Source organism: Lepisosteus platostomus, chromosome 9 (genome assembly GCF_059453375.1).
Source record: "Lepisosteus platostomus isolate fLepPlt1 chromosome 9, fLepPlt1.hap1, whole genome shotgun sequence".
NCBI classification, from domain to species: Eukaryota; Metazoa; Chordata; class Actinopteri; order Semionotiformes; family Lepisosteidae; genus Lepisosteus; species Lepisosteus platostomus.
This window is the reverse complement of record NC_142619.1, coordinates 27,327,537-27,349,932: the sequence shown is the minus strand read 5'-3', so window position 1 is coordinate 27,349,932 and position 22,396 is coordinate 27,327,537. Positions and strand designations below refer to the sequence as shown.

Genomic DNA, 22,396 nt, shown 5'->3' with positions numbered 1-22,396 from the left:
AGATGTGACTCTTATTGCACATCAACTTTTCACCATAGCAAATTGATTTGTTTTTCAAACAGAAGTATCTGACTGGGACAGTAGTTCTCAGCCTGTCATGACATCATTACATCTAACCCAAACTAGTATTGTCTGATGACCTTTTTGTGGTTTAAAGTGGCCTGACCTGTGACCATAGGCTGACCTCCTCTGGCAGTTCATCAATATCGTGGGGAACACTTTTAGAGGAAATCTGAGTGGATCCCTTCCTTCTTCAGATTTTCTTTTTTCTCTCGCAGTTCTTCCTCTGTCTCTATAGATACTGCATCTTATTACATAAAGAAAATATCTGATATTAGGAATGGAGTATTCATGATGATTTACTCTGTGATGCCTAGACTCAAGTCTGTCTTCTTCTCCTGAGATACATGATGAGCAGATACATTGATAGCTGCCATGCAGCTCCTGTTTCTCACCAGTGCACATCTTCACTCTGGACATAAAAAACAAACTACTATGCAAGCCCCCTATCCAGTCCCTGTGGTATCCCTCAAAAGGCATCCTTCACTTTGTCTTCTCTAGTCCAGTCCTGCTCTGGAATTCCAGCTCCTCTGTACTCAGCCTCTACTCTCCTTCAAGTGGATTCAGTTTGGTCAAGGACACTCTTCTAAACAATCATTAGTATCACTGAAACAGCAGCATCAGACAACTTGCCTTGCCGTGTAGGCACAGATTCTCAGTCGCTTTTGCTAGGCAATTCTTTCATGAGACTTACTGTAATTAGTACAGTAGGCAATTACGTTATCAAGACTAATGTAGCATCGCATCAAATCATCTGCAGAAAGAGGATATATTGTAGTGAAAATGCAAATATTAATTCTAAATGTAATAAAAAAACATTTAGTCATAGGTTGTTAGAGTATACATATTTTTAGGTGGTAATAGTAGATACAAAATACAAAAGTGTTAATAATATATATATATATGGAGTGAATTAAACTGTAGGTACTTTACCTTCTTATTTATCAAAGTTATTAAAAGGAAAGGGAACTCTTACTCAACAAATGTTGATTTTTTGAGAAGCTACAAAAGCATGATATATGTATGGCTTTTAATCTGTGTACTTGGATTCACAGACAGGCTTTGGCATGAGTTATTAAACCTTCAAATGGATGTTGTACGAGTTCAGAATGCCTGAAGATGTCTTAGCAGCAATAAAAGAAGGCAATAATTTGTTTTAGATCATGTAAAAAGTGGACTACCACAGAACTACTGTAAGTAAAGCATGACAGTTTCTAGTGCACTTTTAGACAAATTCAGTAATACCATTAATTCGAATGGAATCTCCTCTGTAATTCTTAATTTGATCGTTTGATCATTTTTAAGTAAACTATACTTATTTACAGTATATGAACTCTTTGCATTCACTGAAGTGTAGTACCCATCTGGGTGATGTGCAGTTGCCATTACAGTAGGTAGCAATAGCAAACCTGGTGGAAAAGTGAGAAATTATTCCTTCATTTGGAATAAATAGGATGTTTATGTACAGTAGATCAGATTGTGTAAGCCAAAAGTGGAATCTAGTCAGGACCCCAGGGTTAACACCCATATTCTTACAATGGTGTTGTGGGATCTTTAATGACGAAAATGTCAGGACATTGGTTTCACATCTGATCTGAAGGACAACACATTCTATAGTAGCGTCCCCTGTCACCATACTGGTTGTAAGTTTAGAATGTCTGGTCCAGAGGAAATAGTTCTACTTATTGGTCCATGCACACCACGATCAATTATATATGTGTTTGAAGTACAAGCCTGAGGTGTTTTATGGCTGTAAAAATAATTTTATAAAGGATATCATTCACAAATATATAGTTCAATAAATGGGATTTATTCAAATTAATGCAATGGCAAACACCTTTATATCAACAGAAAGCTGCCTATGTTAAATACTATGAATTTAATTGTTATAAAAACAAAGATCTGTGTATACTATAAATACACCTGTAAATAGCCTTTGGTAATAAGAGACATGCCAGTCATAATGCAATTTTTATTTTAAGTTTCAAAATATTGCAGATTATCTGGAAATTTAGGTAGATATTTTTCTATATAGCCACCATACATGTAGAGCACAATGTGGAAAAAAGATTTTGGTGATGCAATGGACTTACTGTAGTCGGCATTTAGGCAAGACAAAGAAGCAGCAAGAAGTGTGAATAGGAGAAAATTATTTAAAATGCAACTGCCTGTCCCCTAAATCAGGATAGCTCTTGAATTTTACATACATTTCTGTTCTATTATAAAAAGATGCCATGGTAAAAGTTTACAGTCATTTGAAGTTTCCAAAAAAACTTTAAAAGTTAAAAGTTTCAAATTTAAAATAGTTAAAAACCATCAGCCGCTAAACATCCACTGCAGCTACTGTATATACAACACTGTACATATCAGTGCCTCCTTTCCCACAATAATGTAACTGTTATTGGTAATCTAGGTTCATGGTCTCATGTGTACTATATGTCCTATATCCATACACTCACATATTTCTAAATTCTGCCTCTTTATAACATCTGTTCTGCTATGTGCATTCACTTGCCTATTTAGAAATATTTATTTTTATTTGGCTCTATTCCAAGAATATACAACTAATTTTAAAGGAGTGTTAAAACAAATATTCTTTTCAATGTCATTACTGCTGTGGTTTGTGAAAAAAAAAACCTTCATTTGTTCCGAGCTCTTCTAAGGTCACTCATACTAGCTGGTTGAAGGTGCATCTGGCATACATTGGAACAAAAGAGACAGAAGAAACAACACGTTCTGAAGAAGAAACAATCAGAACATCTGTTTTCCTTCTCATATTCGTAACTCTTGTTTTTACATTTCTGAATCATCTCTGCCTCTTTCTCTGAGGTGACTTTAAGTTTTGGTAGCAGATTTCTAAGTAGCTTCCTAACCAGTGCCTTTGAAACTGCAACACACGTAACTACATCTCTTCTGATTTTCTTACAGGTACACTGCACATGTTTGGTCATTGATCTATAACATTTTCCAGACCATGAATTAATCTAGATGTCATTCTTTTGTCTTCTAAAATTCCACATTTTCTTGGTGAAAGGCTACAAACTGATTGCAGCATTCCAGATATGCTCTTGCTGGGAAACTAAATAACTGACTTACTATTATTGTCATGTAAGTCCTTTGAGAGGGTGCTGGGCAAGATTTCCTTGCAAATGCTTGGCTCATTGCTAGCCAAAGGTTTAAAAAAATGCCATTGGTTTAATATGTGAGGAAGCGATCCAGGTGCAGTTGGACACTTTCACTGTACTACAAAAGAAAGATCTGCAGCACTCTAGAGAAGGAAAGCTTATTGAACAGAAGCTAAAACTGTTTTGCTGAGGCAGACAAAAAACATTTCAGCATTTTATCAGGGTCAGAAAATTCCTGTTTTGATCTTTAGAATGGTTTTGTGGTTAAATTCTGAAGTGGTAGGCAATTATGCAATATGCCGATGTGATCATATATGATGTTAAAACGTTATTAAAAATGAGAATATTCAGCAACAATCATTTGTTAAAAAAGAACAATCACACTTAAAAAAGAAAACCTGAATTTTCAGTTGCAATCAGCATCTGATAATCTTATTTCAAATTTTGAAAAGTGTGTGACACATCAAATGTTTATAATCTCTTCTCTCAAAAGATCACAGGAAATTACATTGCGTTTGGCACCTTCACCTTCATTCTCTTATAACAAAAAGCTTTGGTGACATGATACTGTACACAGTACATTTTTTTGTGAGCAACAGTACAATTTACTTGTTCTTTTAAACAGATGATGAATTGTAAAACCTTACCTTACTTTTCTAGTGGTTTGGTGATCTGGTGACTCCAGTGTGGTGGGAGGATGTGTGGCTGAAGGAGGGATTTGCTCATTTTTTTGAATATGTGGGAGCAGACTTCCTCTTTCCAAAGTGGAACATGGTAAGTCATTTTAAGGCTTTTTTTGTATGTCCTTAAATCCCTAAATACTTACAAATGGCTGCTGGTTTACCCCTTTGGTGAGACATTTTGTCAATGCCTTCGAGGAATTTTGAATGCTTGAATCTCATCTACTCCTGCTCCTCTCTGTTTAAGACTAAAAACAATCAGTTTTTTTTTTTTAGTTTGAAAGTACAACATTCCTTTCACCTGGGAATGGAATGTATCTGGTTGCTTTTTTCGGTACTGTTTCCAGAGCAACAACAAGGCATTTTTGTATCTTGTTATTATGGACCACAACTGTGCTGTATATACAGTGCCTTGCGAAAGTATTCGGCCCCCTTGAACTTTTCAACCTTTTGCCACATTTCAGGCTTCAAACATAAAGATATAAATTTTTTATTTTATGTGAAGAATCACCAACAAGTGGGACACAATTGTGAAGTGGAACGAAATCTATTGGATTTTTGAAACTTTTTTAACTAATAAAAAAATGAAAAGTGGGGCGTGCAAAATTATTCGGCCCCTTTACTTTCAGTGCAGCAAACTCACTCCAGAAGTTCAGCGAGGATCTCTGAATGATCCAATGTTGTCCTAAATGACTGATGGTGATAAATAGAATCCACCTGTGTGTAATCAAGTCTCTGTATAAATGCACCTGCTCTGTGATAGTCTCAAGGTTCTGTTGAAAGCGCAGAGAGCATCATGAAGACCAAGGAACACACCAGGCAGGTCCGTAATACTGTTGTGGAGAAGTTTAAAGCCGGATTTGGATACAAAAAGATTTCCCAAGCTTCAAACATCCCAAGGAGCACTGTGCAAGCGATCATCTTGAAATGGAAGGAGTATCAGACCACTGCAAATCTACCAAGACCTGGCCGTCCCTCTAAACTTTCAGCTCAGACAAGGAGAAGACTGATCAGAGATGCAGCCAAGAGGCCCATGATCACTCTGGATGAACTGCAGAGAACTACAGCTGAGGTGGGAGAGTCTGTCCATAGGACAACAATCAGTCTTACACTGCACAAATCTGGCCTTTATGGAAGAGTGGCAAGAAGAAAGCCATTTCTCAAAGATATCCATAAAAAGTCTCGTCTAAAGTTTGCCACAAGCCACCTGGGAGACACCCCAAACATGTGGAAGAAGGTGCTCTGGTCAGATGAAACCAAAATCGAACTTTTTGGCCACAATGCAAAACGATATGTTTGGCGTAAAAGCAACACAGCTCATCACCCTCAACACACCATCCCCACTGTCAAACATGGTGGTGGCAGCATCATGGTTTGGGCCTGCTTTTCTTCAGCAGGGACAGGGAAGATGGTTAAAATTGAGGGGAAGATGGATGCAGCCAAATACAGGACCATTCTGGATGAAAACCTGTTGGAGTCTGCAAAAGACCTGAAACTGGGACGGAGATTTATCTTCCAACAAGACAATGATCCCAAACATACAGCAAAATCTACAAAGGAATGGTTCACAAATAAACGTATCCAGGTGTTTGAATGGCCAAGTCAAAGTCCAGACCTGAATCCAATCGAGAATCTGTGGAAAGAGCTGAAAACTGCTGTTCACAAACGCTCTCCATCCAACCTCACTGAGCTCGAGCTGTTTTGCAAGGAAGAATGGGCAAGAATTTCAGTCTCTCGATGTGCAAAACTGATAGAGACATACCCCAAGCGACTTGCAGCTGTAATCGCAGCAAAAGGTGGCTCTACAAAGTATTAACGCAAGGGGGCCGAATAATTTTGCACGCCCCACTTTTCATTTTTTTATTAGTTAAAAAAGTTTCAAAAATCCAATAGATTTCGTTCCACTTCACAATTGTGTCCCACTTGTTGGTGATTCTTCACATAAAATAAAAAATTTATATCTTTATGTTTGAAGCCTGAAATGTGGCAAAAGGTTGAAAAGTTCAAGGGGGCCGAATACTTTCGCAAGGCACTGTAGGTTTATACATACTTATTAGTAGTGCTTTGTACAAAACTAACTAATCAGAAATGGCTGATGGGTAACCCTTCTGTTTAGCTCTTGTTTGCATTTTATATCTGCAGTTGCCGAAAGGTACCAGCTGGTGAGATTGTAATCTTCGGGTGCTCAGCAAAGCATAATTGTAGAATTAAAGTTTAAAAATATACTGCCAAAAAGTACAGAAAGATAAGCTAAAGAAGCAATTTTCCATGTTGTTTCTATTCTTGTTACATAACTTCAGAAACAAAACAACTTCACACAGGTTCAAATCTAAATTATTTTAAGTATTCCAAAAGTTAAAAACACAGTATCCAGAACAGTTTGCACTAATGGTATTCTGTTTTCGTTTGTCTTTTTTTTTACAAGCTGTATTAGACATACTTATTTGTCTACCAGTGTTCAGTGAAAGTCATTAACACAGCATTTGTCACTAAATTAATTTGGGCTGCTTCCAAGCTTATGACAGAGATTTATTTAAGCTGATGTTGAAATTCAGAACTTGATTCCTTCCATATTCTTTTATCAGTGGTGAACACGCAGCAGTTAAACGGTGACAAAAATAATAAATCTTAAACATTCTGTTACAACATTTTCTGCTGATTACAATGTGGAACCATAGCATTAGAATGATTAAAGATGCAAAGCTGTTGTATTGGAAAAACAAAACCTATGCTTTTCCAAGTAAATTTAACTAAATGTACTGAGAGGTGCTAAAAATGCACCAATTGAGTGCAGGAACCAATAACATTTGTTGTGTTTTTAATACCTATCAGTAAATATGGACTTGCCCTTTTCAGTGGGTAAAATCGTTTTTATTTCAACTGACATTTTTCAATAATTTTGGTTAAGGTTCCACAAGGCACACAAGACATTTCTGGCAGATTTGTGTGGTTTTGTGAGCAGTATACTTATTCTATTCAGATAGGAGGTTAGCCAAGCATCGGGTTGTACAGTATGTGTTGTTCCAGTCAACCAAATAATCAGGTGTATAAAACTCCAGCCATTCACTGTTTTCTAGTTGTCATTACAGCTCAAGCTCCCTTCATTGAACTAATTGCTTGGTAAACTGAATGTGTTCAATATTTTTTAATGTTCATTTAAGATGATAATTGAGTAGATGCACTTTATACAAGATAGATTACATTTAAAGTCCTTTGAAGTTTATAAATAATTCAGGTGGGTAGCTACGTCAGCATGCGTAGGCTGCAAAGGAACAAGTAACAGGTTTATTCCTTGCTGAAAAAAAGAAGAAAGAAAACACAATGTTTCGGCCGTGGAGCCTTCTTCAGGTGGCTTAAATAATGTTAAGCTATTCAGATTTACCACATACGACTAAAAGGATTGAGCTTTTTTAAGCTGCCATAATATAACAATCCTTTAAACGTGGGAAAACACATGGTCATTTGGCTCTGGACTGCGATACTTTTTTGTGCCATAGCCACATTTGTACACAATATTCTAAATGTTTTTTTCTTGCTATTGTATTGAACATATATTGCATAGTACATGTTAACACAGATGGTCATGGTACAGTATTCCACTTTTTATATTAACATCTGCATCAATTTCATAAACTCATTCACATGGTTATATTGGAAACATTTTGACTTTCATTTTAACTATGTTTTGCTGTCGTCGCTGTTGCAATATACAATGAAATGCATCATGTTTCTGATAATTTTATATATCACAGTATGTCAAATATTAAAATAAGATTAATAATGAAGTAATATTATGAATGAACCTCTAGACCAGCAATCTCCATAATATTTCGTAAGACAAGGACATTTAAAGATGCCCTTAAGCATGCCTTTTTTACGTGTATACAACATTTATTTTTAAATACAAATTTTAATGATGCTAAGTATATTGTTACAGCTAGGGGTGACTAGGAAGTATCGCTAAGAGTTTAGATAAAGTGTGTGACACTTGGCAGTGTAAAAGCTTCCAGCTTCAAAGCAGAGGGGATATTTGCTTAGATGTTGGGACCTGATCAAAAATTATGATAAAGTTCACCTTGGTTTATCCAATTTAAATTAATGAATGAGTGTCAATGAACAGTACAGAAATACACCATATAAGATCACATTAAGACCCCAGAGAAGGAAAAAGAGCAGAAAAGGAGAAGAAGCACAGGAAAAAGAGAAGAGAGAGGCCAAGAAGAAAAGAAGAGAGAAAGAGGAAAGAAAGAAGTTCAGATCACAAGAGAGTCAGGAGGATTGGGAACCTGAAGCTTGTGCCAGGCGAGAGCCCCTACTTCATACCCATCCAAGCAAAACCTGATTGGATCCTAAATATTTGAACCTTGCTAGAGAGAGCTTGTCATTCTGTGTTTTTAGGGAACCTGGGTTTCCTGGGTAAAAGATACCTCAGTTAGAGATGCATTTCCCGATTGTGGGTGCATTTTCAGAATAGGGAGACAGGCTCCCATTTATTTTGTGGTGTCCAGGTTTGTAGAGAGAGAAATGTAACTGCAGTTTGTATTGCATTTATTAAGAAGACAGCTTATCTCTATTATTGTGGCCTCTGTGGGTTTTCCTGATTAGGATGTTAGGGTTACTGAGCCTTGTCTGTAAATACTGTAGACATAGAGTAACTTGTGTGTATGTTTTGTTGTCTGCAGAATAGTGTTTATCTTGTCATTGTTAAAATAAACATTTGTTTAACTATGTGTGCCTGGATTATTACTCTTTTCATTAAAGCTGTGCCAGACAATAAATAATTAATGTGGCTCTAATAATACCAACCACTCAGGTATAGTTGGGAGTTATGAATAATTATTTTACTTATTGAGTAAACTGCTTGGTCAATTCCTGATTTTCACCAATTTCATAATGTCATGGATGTCGGAAGGGATGAACTGCGGAGAGGCAGGAGAGCAGAAAGACCCATATGCGTAGTGGCGGAACGGGGGATTTGCCTGGGCTCGGCAGTTCAGGAGTCAAATAGAAACCAATGCCCTCAGGCAGCGGACGTGGGGCGACCTGGTGCTAGGCGGGTCTCAGGACATCCGAACATAAAAGCTGAGCGAAGGTGAATCAGTGACCCAGATATATATAGCCCCAGAGAAAGAGACACCGGAAGGACAGCAAAGCACAGGAAACTAGGGACAGGACAGAGTAGGAGCGCCCTCTGTCTGCAGAGGGTGTGACACATAACCCCCCAGTTGTAACAATATTTTTAAATGATAAAATTTAAAACCTAAATTACAGTTTGTTTAGACAAGTTTTCATGCTGTCCTACTAATTATATCATATTAGTAGTTTTTAAAATTATTTGGCTTAATCAGAATTGTTAGAAAAAGTTGTTGGAAATCTGAGAGAACAAAGTTGAACTTTAGTGCATAGGTGCTATTTCAGCTTAACTTTTCTGATGTAGCACTGAAAGGAGTGTTTCATGCTTAGCTAGTGCTAGTGTATTCTATCCTCGAAGAAGGTGGGAGGGAAACTGTGCAGCTTTTATTTTCACCCTCTGTCAATACACATTCTCAGTAGTCACTGATGCAGCTTTTTTTAGGAACTCCAATTCCCACGAACCCCACAGGATTACTTCCTTGCAGCGTCTATGTCTCCTGGTTACATATACGCCTTACCACAAGGCAAATTACAGTATATGACAAATTCATTCAAATGACTACTGAAAAGTTTTGTTTTAATCTGGCTTTTTAAATAACGCAGATTTTGAAGGGAATATGTCTAATATTTTGTATACATACAATTTTAAATGAATAAAATAATTATCTAATGATTACTTCAAATTAATATTTATACTATATTTACGTTTTTATTAAGTTTATATATCATAGTACTTTAAATTCACTTTACATTCATGATCTCTTAAGCCTATAGCAGTACTGGGAACATACTGTATCACCCCAACCTCCAGACAGTCTGAGACAGGTGTTATGTTCAGTCAAAAGGGTGCAGTGTTGCAGAGTTCAGCAACAACATTTGATAGTTAATGAGAGGCTATGAACTGTAGCAGCCACAAGTCTTGCTCCTGTGTCGATGTTAGTGTTTTTAATAAATTGAATTCCAGTGAGATTACCTACAGAACATTTTCTTTTTCTGTTTCAGCTAAATGAGAAATAGAAATTCAAATCAGTCAGGATCTCGTTTAATAAGCATGCACATGGGTCTAAAACATTTTGCATAATAAGACAGTCAAAGAAACTTAATTTTAGATTGGATGTCACAGTAGGTGTCAGAACTGTTGAGTTTTTATAATTTTCTTGAGAAGAGGGTCAAACAGAAATAGTAACACAGTCTTATGTGTTAACACAAACTCATCTGCCTGAAAGAGCAAGGTAACTTTCTGCTCAATAAAATAAGTTACAATCTGGTCAGGCACAGATTTTAAATTCTTCAGACAAAATTAGCTGTTTACTTTTGTCAAAATCAGTTACTTTGCAAGCAGTACAGGACATCTCTTGCAAACTCAACAAAGGTTTGATTTTTTTATAATTCCAAAACCTTTGACGGTATGCATCAGGGACTAATTCATAATATAATCAAAACAAAACACCCACTGGACACACCATGATCTCACATGCAGGTGTGAAATTCAATAGGGTCATAACTTCTGTTTTTTAAAAGGTTTCATATTTGTTGTAACATTTGTATCTGTATCATTTTTAACCGCTAATACAATGGCGGATTGCAGTTCTACTGTTTATCATCTAATATTTCAATTGTTATACGTGTTTTGTACCAGTGATGTGATTGTTGTGGTTACTCAGAGGTTCAGTGTTAGTGTTGTCACATTGAATTCAAGTTCAAGTTTATTAGTCAATCCTGCCATATACAAGTATACAGAGTAGCATGATATCATTCTCCAGGTCTACGGTGCAAATACAGACAAGACACTTACAAGACAATGCTATAGACAATGTAGACATAGACATTTCTGACAGGGTACAGGGTACAGGGTACATAACGTGCAATGTGCATAGTGCAATTTACTTTACAGGATTGTACAAAGAATTGTGTAGAGAATACATCAGATGGTATGTGTCACGGATTTTGGAAAGGCATGCTGTGGAATGGCAGAAGAATCAAAAAGACCCTATGCTTAGCGGCAATATGGGGGTTAGCCCGGGTTCGGGAGGTCAGACGATGTCGGGTACAAACCTATGCCCTCAGGCCATGGAGGAGACGACCAGGTGCTAGGTGGGTCTCAAGACATCCGAACCCTCAATGCTAAGCAAGGAGGAAGTGGTTACCTGGAAATATACTGTATAGCCCCGAACAAAGACAAACCGGAAGGACAGGCAGAGCACAGGGAAACAAGGAACGGGACAGAGTAGGAGCACCCTCTAGCAGTAGAGGGCGTAACAGTATGCCTGACATTAAGCAAAAAATAACTAAGTTTCCAGATCTGGAGTAAGTGCAATAGGTACCAGGGTGTTGAGGAGCCTGAAAGCTTGTGGAAAAAAAGCTGTTACGGAGTCTGGTGGAGCTGGCCCGTATACTAAAAATACCTTTTATCAGATGGTAGGAGGGCAAAGAGGTTGCAGGAGGGGTAGGAGGGATCATCCACAGTACTGGGAGCTTTGTGTGTGCAGAGTTTGTGGTATGTCTTGCAACAGAATATTTTTTTAAAAGCATGGTGCGGTGTGGTATGTACACCACATTCTTCTGCATTATTCACTGAGCATCCTGAATGGCTGAATCTATACAAGTATACCGGAATTTAGTGTTAACATCTAACACTAACAATGTTTTTCATAAATAGTTTCTTTAATGAAGTCATTCAAATGCAAATGCAAACACAGAAAGTGATTGAGAAATGAATAAGTAGCAAATTGGTCTTAAACAAACTAAAAACTCCGATTTCAGACACATTTTGAAGGATGTGTCAGTTATATATATTTCAGATCATCTGTGTTACCAAAGAAAAGAAGATCTGAGAAGTAAAAGAATTAGAAGAACCAAGTTTTATAAAAACATTTTTAGATCTAAAAACATTTTTAATATTAAAAACGTTTAATATACCCCAAGATTCAAACTACCTTTGTGCTTTCAGAAGAAAGTTCTGGACTAATGCTCCTCTCTGTTCTGAGTATGAGTATTATATCTGGACTCCGATTGCAAGAATGATTCAGAAATCATCAGCAAGAAAATGTTTATGTTGACAATAATGAAGTATGACAGAAAAAATAAATTAAGTATTAGAGTTTACAACATGATTTTAAAGAGTGCCAAAACTAAAATGGCAAGTACAGTCGTCCTGAACTGAATGTCTCAGAAGACCAGAGAAGTTAAAGAATTTGTGACAGGGAAATGGATAGAAGAATTTGTGGTTGAACCATGGGAATTCCTCTTCTACTGCTATTATTGCTACTACTAAAAATAATTAATTAATAATACAGTATACAGTAGCTCTTAAAATCCCAAAGGATAATCAACAATATGTTCTATAATGAAAATTTAAAAATAAAAAGGAAAAGCAACACATTTAACAAAGACTAAGAGCATTTAGGATGCTTCTTGCTTCAACTGTTGAGGCTAACAAGCTTATCTTAACCTGACTCATCCACTCTCACAACCAAGAGACAGCTGTAAATCATTAAACTAGGATCTCTAAGAAGAGACTGAAGTTACTGGGTGTTTTCTTCTCTGTCAGTCACTATTTCTCTCTACAGATGCATTTTAAAGAGACTGGTTATCATCAACAGCTGAAGCAGAGAGCTCTGATGCTTTCACATGCAGATGTGTTTTATTTAGTCCATGTTCTTATTTGCAGAGTCTCTTTAACACAATCATTTAATATTTATATACAGATGCAGCCATTCAGAATGAGCGGGGTACACCGCGGTAAAACGCGGTGGGCGTGTCACATCATAACACGTCATAACGCGTCATACCGTACAATACCGCAGTAAGATAATAGTAACCGGAATTACCGCCAGGTGAAGCTAATAAAGCTTAACCTCTTTTGTACAGCATTTGAGCTGTCGCCAGAAAACACCCGGTTTCGAATCCCGATCACTGCAGAGGGACAATCTTTATTCAATTAAGAATTTAAGTTGTATACTTTTTAGACTTTTACATTTAAACTGTGTATTACAGCATGTTAATCGTTATACATTAAAAAGTTGGTATATATTTTTGAAAGCAAGATTGCTCAGTTGGACAAAAGAACACAACCTACCACCTTTATCATAAATATTTTAATAATGCAGAAATATCTTATGCATCAAAGTCTTTACCGAAGATTTAACTAATAGTATTAATAATGAATAACCCTGGACAAGCTGTAAACTCAAAGTATTACCCTGGTCCACATTCTTGTAACCGTCTTTGTAAACGAAAAGACTATATTTGTTCATTGACAAAAAGTAACACCACAACATTTCGTTGATCCAATCATACAAAGTAATTCTTGAGAATCTCAGATTCACCATGCCTTTCACATGCTCAGAAAATATATTAATTTAGGAACATAGACATATTACTGTATGTAAACTGTACTGTATATGGCTGATCTTGGAAGTTTAAAGAAAAAATACACACCAGTATTCCATTTCTCCCTAAACATTTTAAGCATCAAAGTCTTACATGTGGTTATTTCAGGAAACGTTTTTACGTGCTCCTTCTGACCATATTATTGTACGTTTATATACTTTGTGAAAAGTGATTGTGTTAACCTTTTCTGCGAATATGCTTGTTATCAGAGTAAGCAAAAGCATACTTTTAGAAATTTTGATTAATAGGAAATATAATATGGATTCACGTATCTAAATAAATTAATAACAGTATAACTATATCCTAAATTAATATCGTTAATTACCTTCAGATGCGTTATGCTCCTATTCTTTTTATGCTCAGCTACTAAAATTTCCCTTTAGTGGTAAAAATTCCATAAAAATATTCAATACTATGCGGATTAAAATGTGCACAGTAAAGAGATTAAATTATTACATCTTTTCAGTAATGACCAATACACCACAAGCCCGAAAGTGCAACATTATTAATAATATCTTCCATGTCGCACTATATTCCCTATTATAAAACGGATAATTCCGGTCTAGAAATCTGATTGGCTGACACACATTCGAAGCTGTGCTATATTCTCTAATATACGCACACCCAGGAAGTTTGACTTCACTTTGTGATAAAGAAATTTTAAAGACTACTTCTTAGCGCAGATAAAAAAGTTTGGATTCTCATGTAACTGATATCTTTTTCTGCTGTCTTTGTTGCGCTCTTGATGATCCTTGTGATATTTTGAGCTCTCTATAATGATAAGTGTTGCATAGTTTAAATTTTCATTCTTAGAAATTATGAAACGCTCTGTTAAAAGCAAGGGAGTTTTTATGTCTGTTATAGTAAAAGAAAATGCCTGACGAACTAGGGATTGGACAGTTTTTCAGTGCTTGTACAATCGATGGATATGTTCAAATAAATGTGCTAAAGAAATAAACAAAAAAAGTCATTTATTCCTTTATCATATTGGCGAGCTAATGTCCTCTCTTTGCTTGTTACTTGTGGCTGGGTTTCTGCATTGCGTAGCAACGGGGGATTATATTCTCAGGCGGAGGAATGTAAACAGCTTAATTTTCGTGTTAAATAAATTTTTTAAATTAAAATTCAATCTATACAGCAATCGCATATTTAAGGACCGTTTTATAAAACATTGATGCTTAAAATGTTTGTGGAGAAATGGAAGACTGGTGTGTATTTTTTCTTTAAACTACCAAGACCAGCCATATTCAGTACAGTTTACATAAAGTAATATGTTCATGTTACTAAACTAATATCGTTTATGACCTTCAGATGCATTATGCTCCTCTTCTTTTTATGCTCAGCTATTAAAATTTCCCTTTACTTGTAAAATTCCATATAAATACGGTATGACGTAGTGAGTTGCCTGCGGTACTATTCTGGACTGTATATACTATATACTATAATACTGTTCATCTGATGCTCCAACTAGCCATACTTCCCCACAACGCTGGCTGACCAGTTACACTTACCTTATACACTTGACTGTATACATTTTGACTGTTACGTCAAAATACTAAGTGTAAATGCTGAATCACCTAGTTAGAGAGTCGATCCAACACAGAGCATGAGGTCACTTAATTTGTTAAATGTCAAGAAAATAATACTGAAAGGAACCTATCTGCTTCATTTATCAAGTCAAAAACACCCTGTTTGAGACTCAGTGAACTGCACCGTCACTCTCATCCCAAAGTCTAGGTTGTTGCTATGTTGTTATGAATTCTAACTTGCCATGATGTTAACAAACACAATATGCCGATAATAATAATAATAATAATAATAATAATAATAATAATAATTACTTACACTTATAGATCTAGACACTCCACTCAAAGCACTTTACAGGTAATGGGGACTCCCCTCCACCACCACCAATGTGCAGCATCCACCTGGATGATGCGACGGCAGCCATAGTGCGCCAGAACGCTCACCACACATCAGCTATCAGTGGGGAGGAGAGCAGAGTAATGAAGCCAAGTCATAGATGGGGATTATTAGGAGGCCATGATTGGTAAGGGCCAATGGGAAATTTGGCCAGGACACCGGGGTTACACCCCAACTCTTTTCGAGAAACACCCTGGGATTTTTAATGACCACAGAGAGTCAGGACTTCGGTTTTACGTCTCATCCATGGACCGCAGGGTTAGCGCCCCCTGCTGGCCCCACTAACACCTCTTCCAGCAGCAACCTTAGTTTTTCCCAGGAGGTCTCCCATCCAGGTACTGACCAGGCTCACACCTGCTTAGCTTCAGTGGGCTACCAGTGGTGAGCTGCAGGGTGATATAGCTGCTGGATAATGATGGTCTCCCATATGGAACACTTCTAGTCATGATGGATAAGTCATCTACCTATAGTATCTAATAGATGAAGAAATCTATATGTGATATTTTTGGCAGGAGTCTCGACTGAATTCTACTTATAATGATTGATGGCAGAATGACTATAGAGTTCTACACTGATCAGATCCTGAGACCTCACATGCTGTGGGCTCATGCTACTATGACAACTTTCATGCATCCTCATGCTCATAAGTGGCTTTCTTGTGAGATCACATTGTGACAGTTGTGCCTTGGAGACCTTATTCACCAGACTTGAGTTCCATGTAACATTTGTGGATGGGCAGGCTCTATGAGTGTAACACAACAAAATCCCACAAGACTGCATACTGTATGTACAACAGGTGTACAGTTTATATTGCTTCCAATGATGGCTATACAAACTACTAGCCTGCGACTCTGTGAATGTGTTACACTTACGACCTTCTTTTAAGGCTCAGTATACTGTACATTAAAAATAGCTGTATCAACAGTATTTAGACTTTGAAAACACCATGAAGATTGAAAGAGTTAACACTGACCAGACTACTTTTGCATCTTATAAATGAAGAGAGTCTGACAATCAAATCATCTAAGTGAACAAAAAATATTCTCAATATTCTGAAGAAGTAGAGACAAACTATAAAAAACCAGATTTTAAACAAAATAAAATGTGTATTGCAAAAATGTTAATAGGTAGCTTTAGTATTTGATACACAAAGTGTATCTTAGTACTTAAAGTGGTTTTAAACATTCATTTTCATATTATTTTGTTTACTGAAACAATGCTTAATTTAATATTAATCTATTTTCAAGTAAACGAGGAAACAAAGAATTAATAAACAGTGGCAGAAAATTAAGTCCCTTTGGAGAATGGAAAAGAAATAATGTATACTTGCTGCGAGGTAGAATGGTGAAAAAAATATTTCTGATTTTCTGTTGGTATTGTGAAGGTTACTGACTTTTTGATACTAAGCTTCTTCAATATCTCCTGTCTTTATGTTTATGTTTTTATTATTTGATCAATGGTAAACAATTTCCAATTTCCAGGTTTTATGAAACTGGGTTGTTTTTTCTAGTCTTTTATCACATATGTGACAGATATTTTAAGAATATTTTTGTGTAGTCCATATGATAAACTGTGGGAATTAAGCAATGAGTATCATGTTTTAGAAGTGGCTAGCCTGAGGTTGTACAGTATATCTATATGAGTGGACCCAATGCTATGATTGACAGTTGTCAATTAGAAATCTCATTGCCCAAATATATACATAGTTTAATAATTGCATGATTTTCAGAGCCTTTCTGAAAATCAGAAAGTAACAGAATGGTGCTGCAAAAAATGTCTGAAATGTATGCACTAATGGACGTTATCAAGGGTATAATGTAGACAAGCTCTTGCAGATGCTCTGTATTGCAAAGTAATCAGTCATATACCACAAAGATCTTACATCAGAGAGTTTTTAAATATGCTTGTGATGCTGCTTGGTATAAAGAAACAAAGATCTCTATCTTCATATTTCAGGAAATCGGAAGAAATTATCTCACAACTTATGAGAAGTAACAAAGGTTAACACCAAGCTGAATATTTACCACTTACAGTATAGTTTATTGAGATAAAATATGTAAAACAACCACTTCAACAAGTGCCATGAAAATAATCAAAAACAACTTTGCAATATTTTAAATTATTGCAGTTTTAAATTATTATTGCAGCTGCATTGCAATCTACACTTCCCCGTTTTTACTAATTTCTGTTATATAATTAATTGGCTTGGTTGTATGTGCCTTTGTAATTGTTCATTTAAAACATATTATTCACATTCAATAAGCTCTTAAGAATTTGGGATGTGACTCATTTTTTCAGTTCTCCAAAAAAGAAAGTACAGTAATCATTTCTCTCTTTGTGCTGTTTTTTCTTCAGCCAGTGGTCCCATCAAAATCTATAGATAGTCGGTTATTAAAATGCTTATAGAACTGCTTAAATAGCAGTCTCAGACCTCCAAAAATGCCTTGCTTTTCATTTATGGTGGTGCTCCAAAGTAATAAAAGCTCATTTTAAAATTAACTGAAGAACAGTGTAAAGTCATCTCTGTGCATATCACATTTATCATCTTTCATTCAGATGATTTTTAAAATTGGGTTGGTTTGGACATGCATTATTATCACTGCTCTTTATTTCTAATTTGTGTAATATTTTATTGATACAGGGAGGGATTAGAACTGGAAATGCCAAATGTTCAATTTCCTATGTTTATGTGTCATAAGGATTAATGACACATAGAATTACACACCTGCTGGTGCTTGCACCTCTCCCACACAGCTGTGGAAGTTTTTTCTTACTACATATATAATATATCATTTGCTTTCAATGGTACATTATAAATAGCACTATAAAATAGTTTTATTCTTTGTTTTTTACATTGTTGCTAAAGGCTCATCAATATCTTCACTGATTTTACATTGTGGGGTAATGCCCTACTTTGGTTGAGATAAAATAAGGTCATATATTGGCCTGTCTTTATGATACATATCCAACATCACTGAATATTCTACCAAAAGCCTTTGCAAGTGTTTTGTGTCTGTTTCTTTGTTGGGACGTTGTCACCAGTAATATGGTTATATATACTTTCAATCTGTCAATGAAGGTTGGTGGATTAATATCCTGTTTTGTAATCAGATCTAAAGAACTTGTGTCTTTCCCACACTTTGCCAAAACAAATGTTAAAATACGCGATTATATTTAATAGTTGTTAATACTTTCACACTGTAAAAACAACCATTAAGGCTTTTTATTTTGTGTCACATATACAGTAACTTGCAAAGATATTCAGACCCTTCTTATTGTCAAAAAGACCCTTTTTGTGATGCATTTCACATCTGTGAAAATTTAAATTTGTAATTATAAAAAATAGTAATTTGTGCCTAGTATGTTGCAAAGATTTGAAAATACTACTAATTTAATGCCAATCCAGTTTAAAGAGGGACAAAATTGGAAAGCAATTATAATTTAAATATTGAAGTAGAACTGATGAATATCTAAGGAAAAATACACAACTTAGTAGTAAATTAAAAGGAAAATACAGTATACTGCTTACTATATCTTTAGTCTGTCATGTAACTGCATGTTTGTGGAATTTGGTTTTCAAGGCAGTGACTATAAAGTAATTCACAAACTGTTTCTATTAAAGATTCTTTAAATTGACATGCTCTGCTACAACAATCAGCAAACTGCTCCAGAGAATTCAGATTAAACCAACTCTGTGAGTGTTAAACTATATACTGGATAGTAGAGGGTCGCAAAACCAGCTTAAAACTGTTACATCCATGTGCAGAATGGCATGGGAAATTACAGAAAGAAATAACATGGACATCAGCAGAATGACTGGAGGTTTCTTCTGTATGAACATGATCTGCATGCTCGGAGACTCTTCAGGGGTAGCGTTGACAGTTGAGAAAGAAAAAAGCCATATTCTGTGGACTAGTAAATACCTAAGTTGGTGGCAGAAAGAATGGAGAAGTATTTTATTCATCTAGGAATGCCACTTGTCCTTGACAAACCTGACAAAAGTTAATGTATGTGAAGAAATTATGATCAGAATTCTTACTGACAATTGATGTGATGGTGGAAATTAAGAATACACAAGATAATTAACTGTTTTGTTGAAAAAAAAAGAGCCCTTTTGTATTCTTCCTTTGACATGATAATGTGTTTGAATGTTGCTATTTCATAAACACACTAGCATTTAGCATTATATACAGTCCATTATTTCTGCCTTAAAATCGGTATTTTGTTCTCTCTGGATATTTGAAAAAATTCATTCAGCCTAAAAGTTGCATTTCTTTTGTGCATCAGTATGTACTCAGTTTTAAATAATGGAATGATTAAGAATAAATTAATCATGCATTTATTTAAATAAACCAGAAAGCATCATGGGGAACATTCTGTCTTTCTCCCCCATTCTTTAAGATTGCCAAGAGAAATGCCAGACACCTTTACAAATAAACAGCAAAATGAATAATAAATGCAACTGGTATATAAGCTACAATGAAAACAATTACATATATGGATGAGTGTTCTAATTTTTTGTATTGACTGCCAAATGTTTAAGAAGGCACTATTTTTATCAATGGTAAAGAGATCTTAAGAAATTTCTCACATCCCCTTAATTAAGCAGAGTTTCGTATTAAATCAGGATCACATATTAACATATTAAGATGAACTTGTCAGAATTCTTAATTTATATATGTAAAATGTAATATGAATGTCCCAAATGGATTGTTAGACTACATCAAATATAATGGTAAAGGAAAGATATCAAGTACATTCCTGTTTTCTGTAGAATGAAGTAACAATTTTGATTAAAAACTAAATTCCTCCCTATGTAATGCATTTTTCATAATGCTGTCAGCTGCAGTATAATGTATTTGTAATCTTTGACTGGTGGAATTAGAGATTTGCCCATCTAAAGATGTCACTTTGGATTTATGCAGTTTTACATGCAGATCACTCCAAGCTCTAGCTATTTATATGGATTAAAATCATCTGACAACACTACTGTGATGTTATATTATCATTTTACACAATCCAAAGAACAAGTTCATATTATTTCAAACATTAGCTATGTTTTTCATCTTACACCATAAACCTGAGAGTGATATTCTCTATTACTGCTTTCTCTGGATGCTCCCTTATCATACTTTGTAGGACAGCATATCCGTGCAAGATCATTGATCCTCCTTTATCGTGTTCTGGCACATGCGTTTACAAACATCTCAAATCTTTACTTTAAAGTGACATTGAAAGCTGCTGCTCAAGACATAGTCCTGTGCATTTTCCTGAGTTTTAAAAATTTCATGACAGCAAAGCGATATTACATTTTTTTACTTGTATGGTTAAAGAGTATGAGGCTGTCCTTTATAACTTTTGCAAGACAAGTGATCATTGTCAAACTTTTTTCATGAAATGCGGATACATAAGAAGAGCTTAGAACCAATAGCTATCATTTTAGTCAGTTTATCTTGCATTTAAAGTCATTTCAATCTCATAAGGCTTTACAGCTACTGATGAGTTTAAGGTCCAGACTAGGATGGATCTGGCATTTATGCATAACAGTAGATATACAAAACCTTCATGGCAGAACAAATGTCTCCATTTAAATTTAATATTTGCTTTGTTTGTCTAATGTACAATATATTCCAGTACAGTAGATTTGATATATCTTACCTATTTAAAGAGATAATAAATAATGTTTTCCAGTATGAAGTTGGGATCTAAAGTAAAGAGTTAAAGCGGTGCTAGAAATCTATTGAAGATTAACCTTTTTCTGGTTGGTTACTTTAGCTTTCTTCTGAGAACAGGACTAGACTATTGTCACAACAGGTGGTCAAATGGGAGTAGCTGCTATTGCTCATGAAATGAATGTATAATCAGTTTTATTTTTGATAAAAACTCAGCATGTCCAGGGCCAGTTCTCACAGGGTTCCAGGAATGCTGACATATGCTTAGAATGAAAATATAAAATGAAAAACTGTGAGCTTCTGTCAACAAGATGGATTTTTTCCCTCGAGGATGTTTACTGGTGATCGAACTCTACAAAAACAGCAGTATATTTTGGAGAAACATGGGTGGTCTCAAAGGCCAAACACCATGGTGTTCAGGTATCATTTAAGAATGTTATGTTGAAACAATGTAGGCATTCTGCTTTTGGAATATGTGCCACAAGAAGCACTCATCACTAGAGGAAATGACAGAGTCCTTAATATTTTTATGCAGTTCAAATAAAGACAAACTATTGCAAAATAACTACAGTATGTGCCCTGCAGGTCAACATACCCATAGTATTTATGATCTGGCATGAAGAAAGGCAAAAATGATTATTTTTATTTTTAAATTGATGTTTAAGAGACAAAAAAATCTCAGAATAATGCCTTTTTTCAACTTTCGAAATTACAAAGGAGCCTTACTTAAAAAATGTATTTTCTTCAGTATATTGATATATTAACATTGTTAAAGTACTTGTCTAGATTTTATAATTAATTGAATTTATCTCAGATTGGAGGTTTATTTATAAATGTACATACGTAGCTCACATATTGTACAGTATACTAGATAAAGATGTCAAGAAAATACTCAGTTTATTTCCTCCTATGAGCTGTCACAGCTAATGAAGGTGAATTAAAGATCTTGTAAAAGCATTATTAATAGACATCCTTACATATCTTCATCTATCAATTTTCTAACTGCTTTATCCCCCACAAGATTGCAGGGGAGCTAGAGCTTATCCTGGAAAGCAAAGGGCACAAGACAGGATACACCCTGGGTGGGACGCCAGTCTATCGTAGGGCACACATAAACACAAACATATTCTAACACCAGAGCTAGTTTTTGCTAGAAGTCAATTAATTTGCCAGTGTATCTTTTGACTGTGGGAGGAAACCCACGTCAACACGCAAGGCAGCAATGGTGACCACTGTGCAACCGTGCCACCCCATTAGTAGACAGATGCTAGATATAGTGGTATTCAAATTATAGTCATTTTGAGCTACAAATTAAGTATTTTTGAAGAGGTTTTGAAGAGTCTTCACCTAGTGAGTCACAAAAATGGTTAAACTTAAACCTAGTAATAATATGTAAGAAGGTGTAAGTAAA

General features: G+C 35.5%; 1 protein-coding gene across 2 annotated transcripts in view; it reads left to right on the top strand.

The window, feature by feature from the left end:
- LOC148654691 (thyrotropin-releasing hormone-degrading ectoenzyme-like) overlaps positions 1 to 22,396 on the top strand; it is a 222,821-nt gene that overhangs the window by 81,628 nt on the left and 118,797 nt on the right. The window contains exon 6 of one of the 2 annotated variants that reach the window (XM_088644538.1): positions 3,846 to 3,959. The exons of the other annotated variant lie outside the window; for it this stretch is intronic. Within the exon in view, the coding sequence (XP_088500664.1) occupies positions 3,846 to 3,959 (114 nt within the window). The remainder of the gene's footprint in view (positions 1 to 3,845; positions 3,960 to 22,396) is intronic. 2 annotated transcript variants of the gene reach the window in all.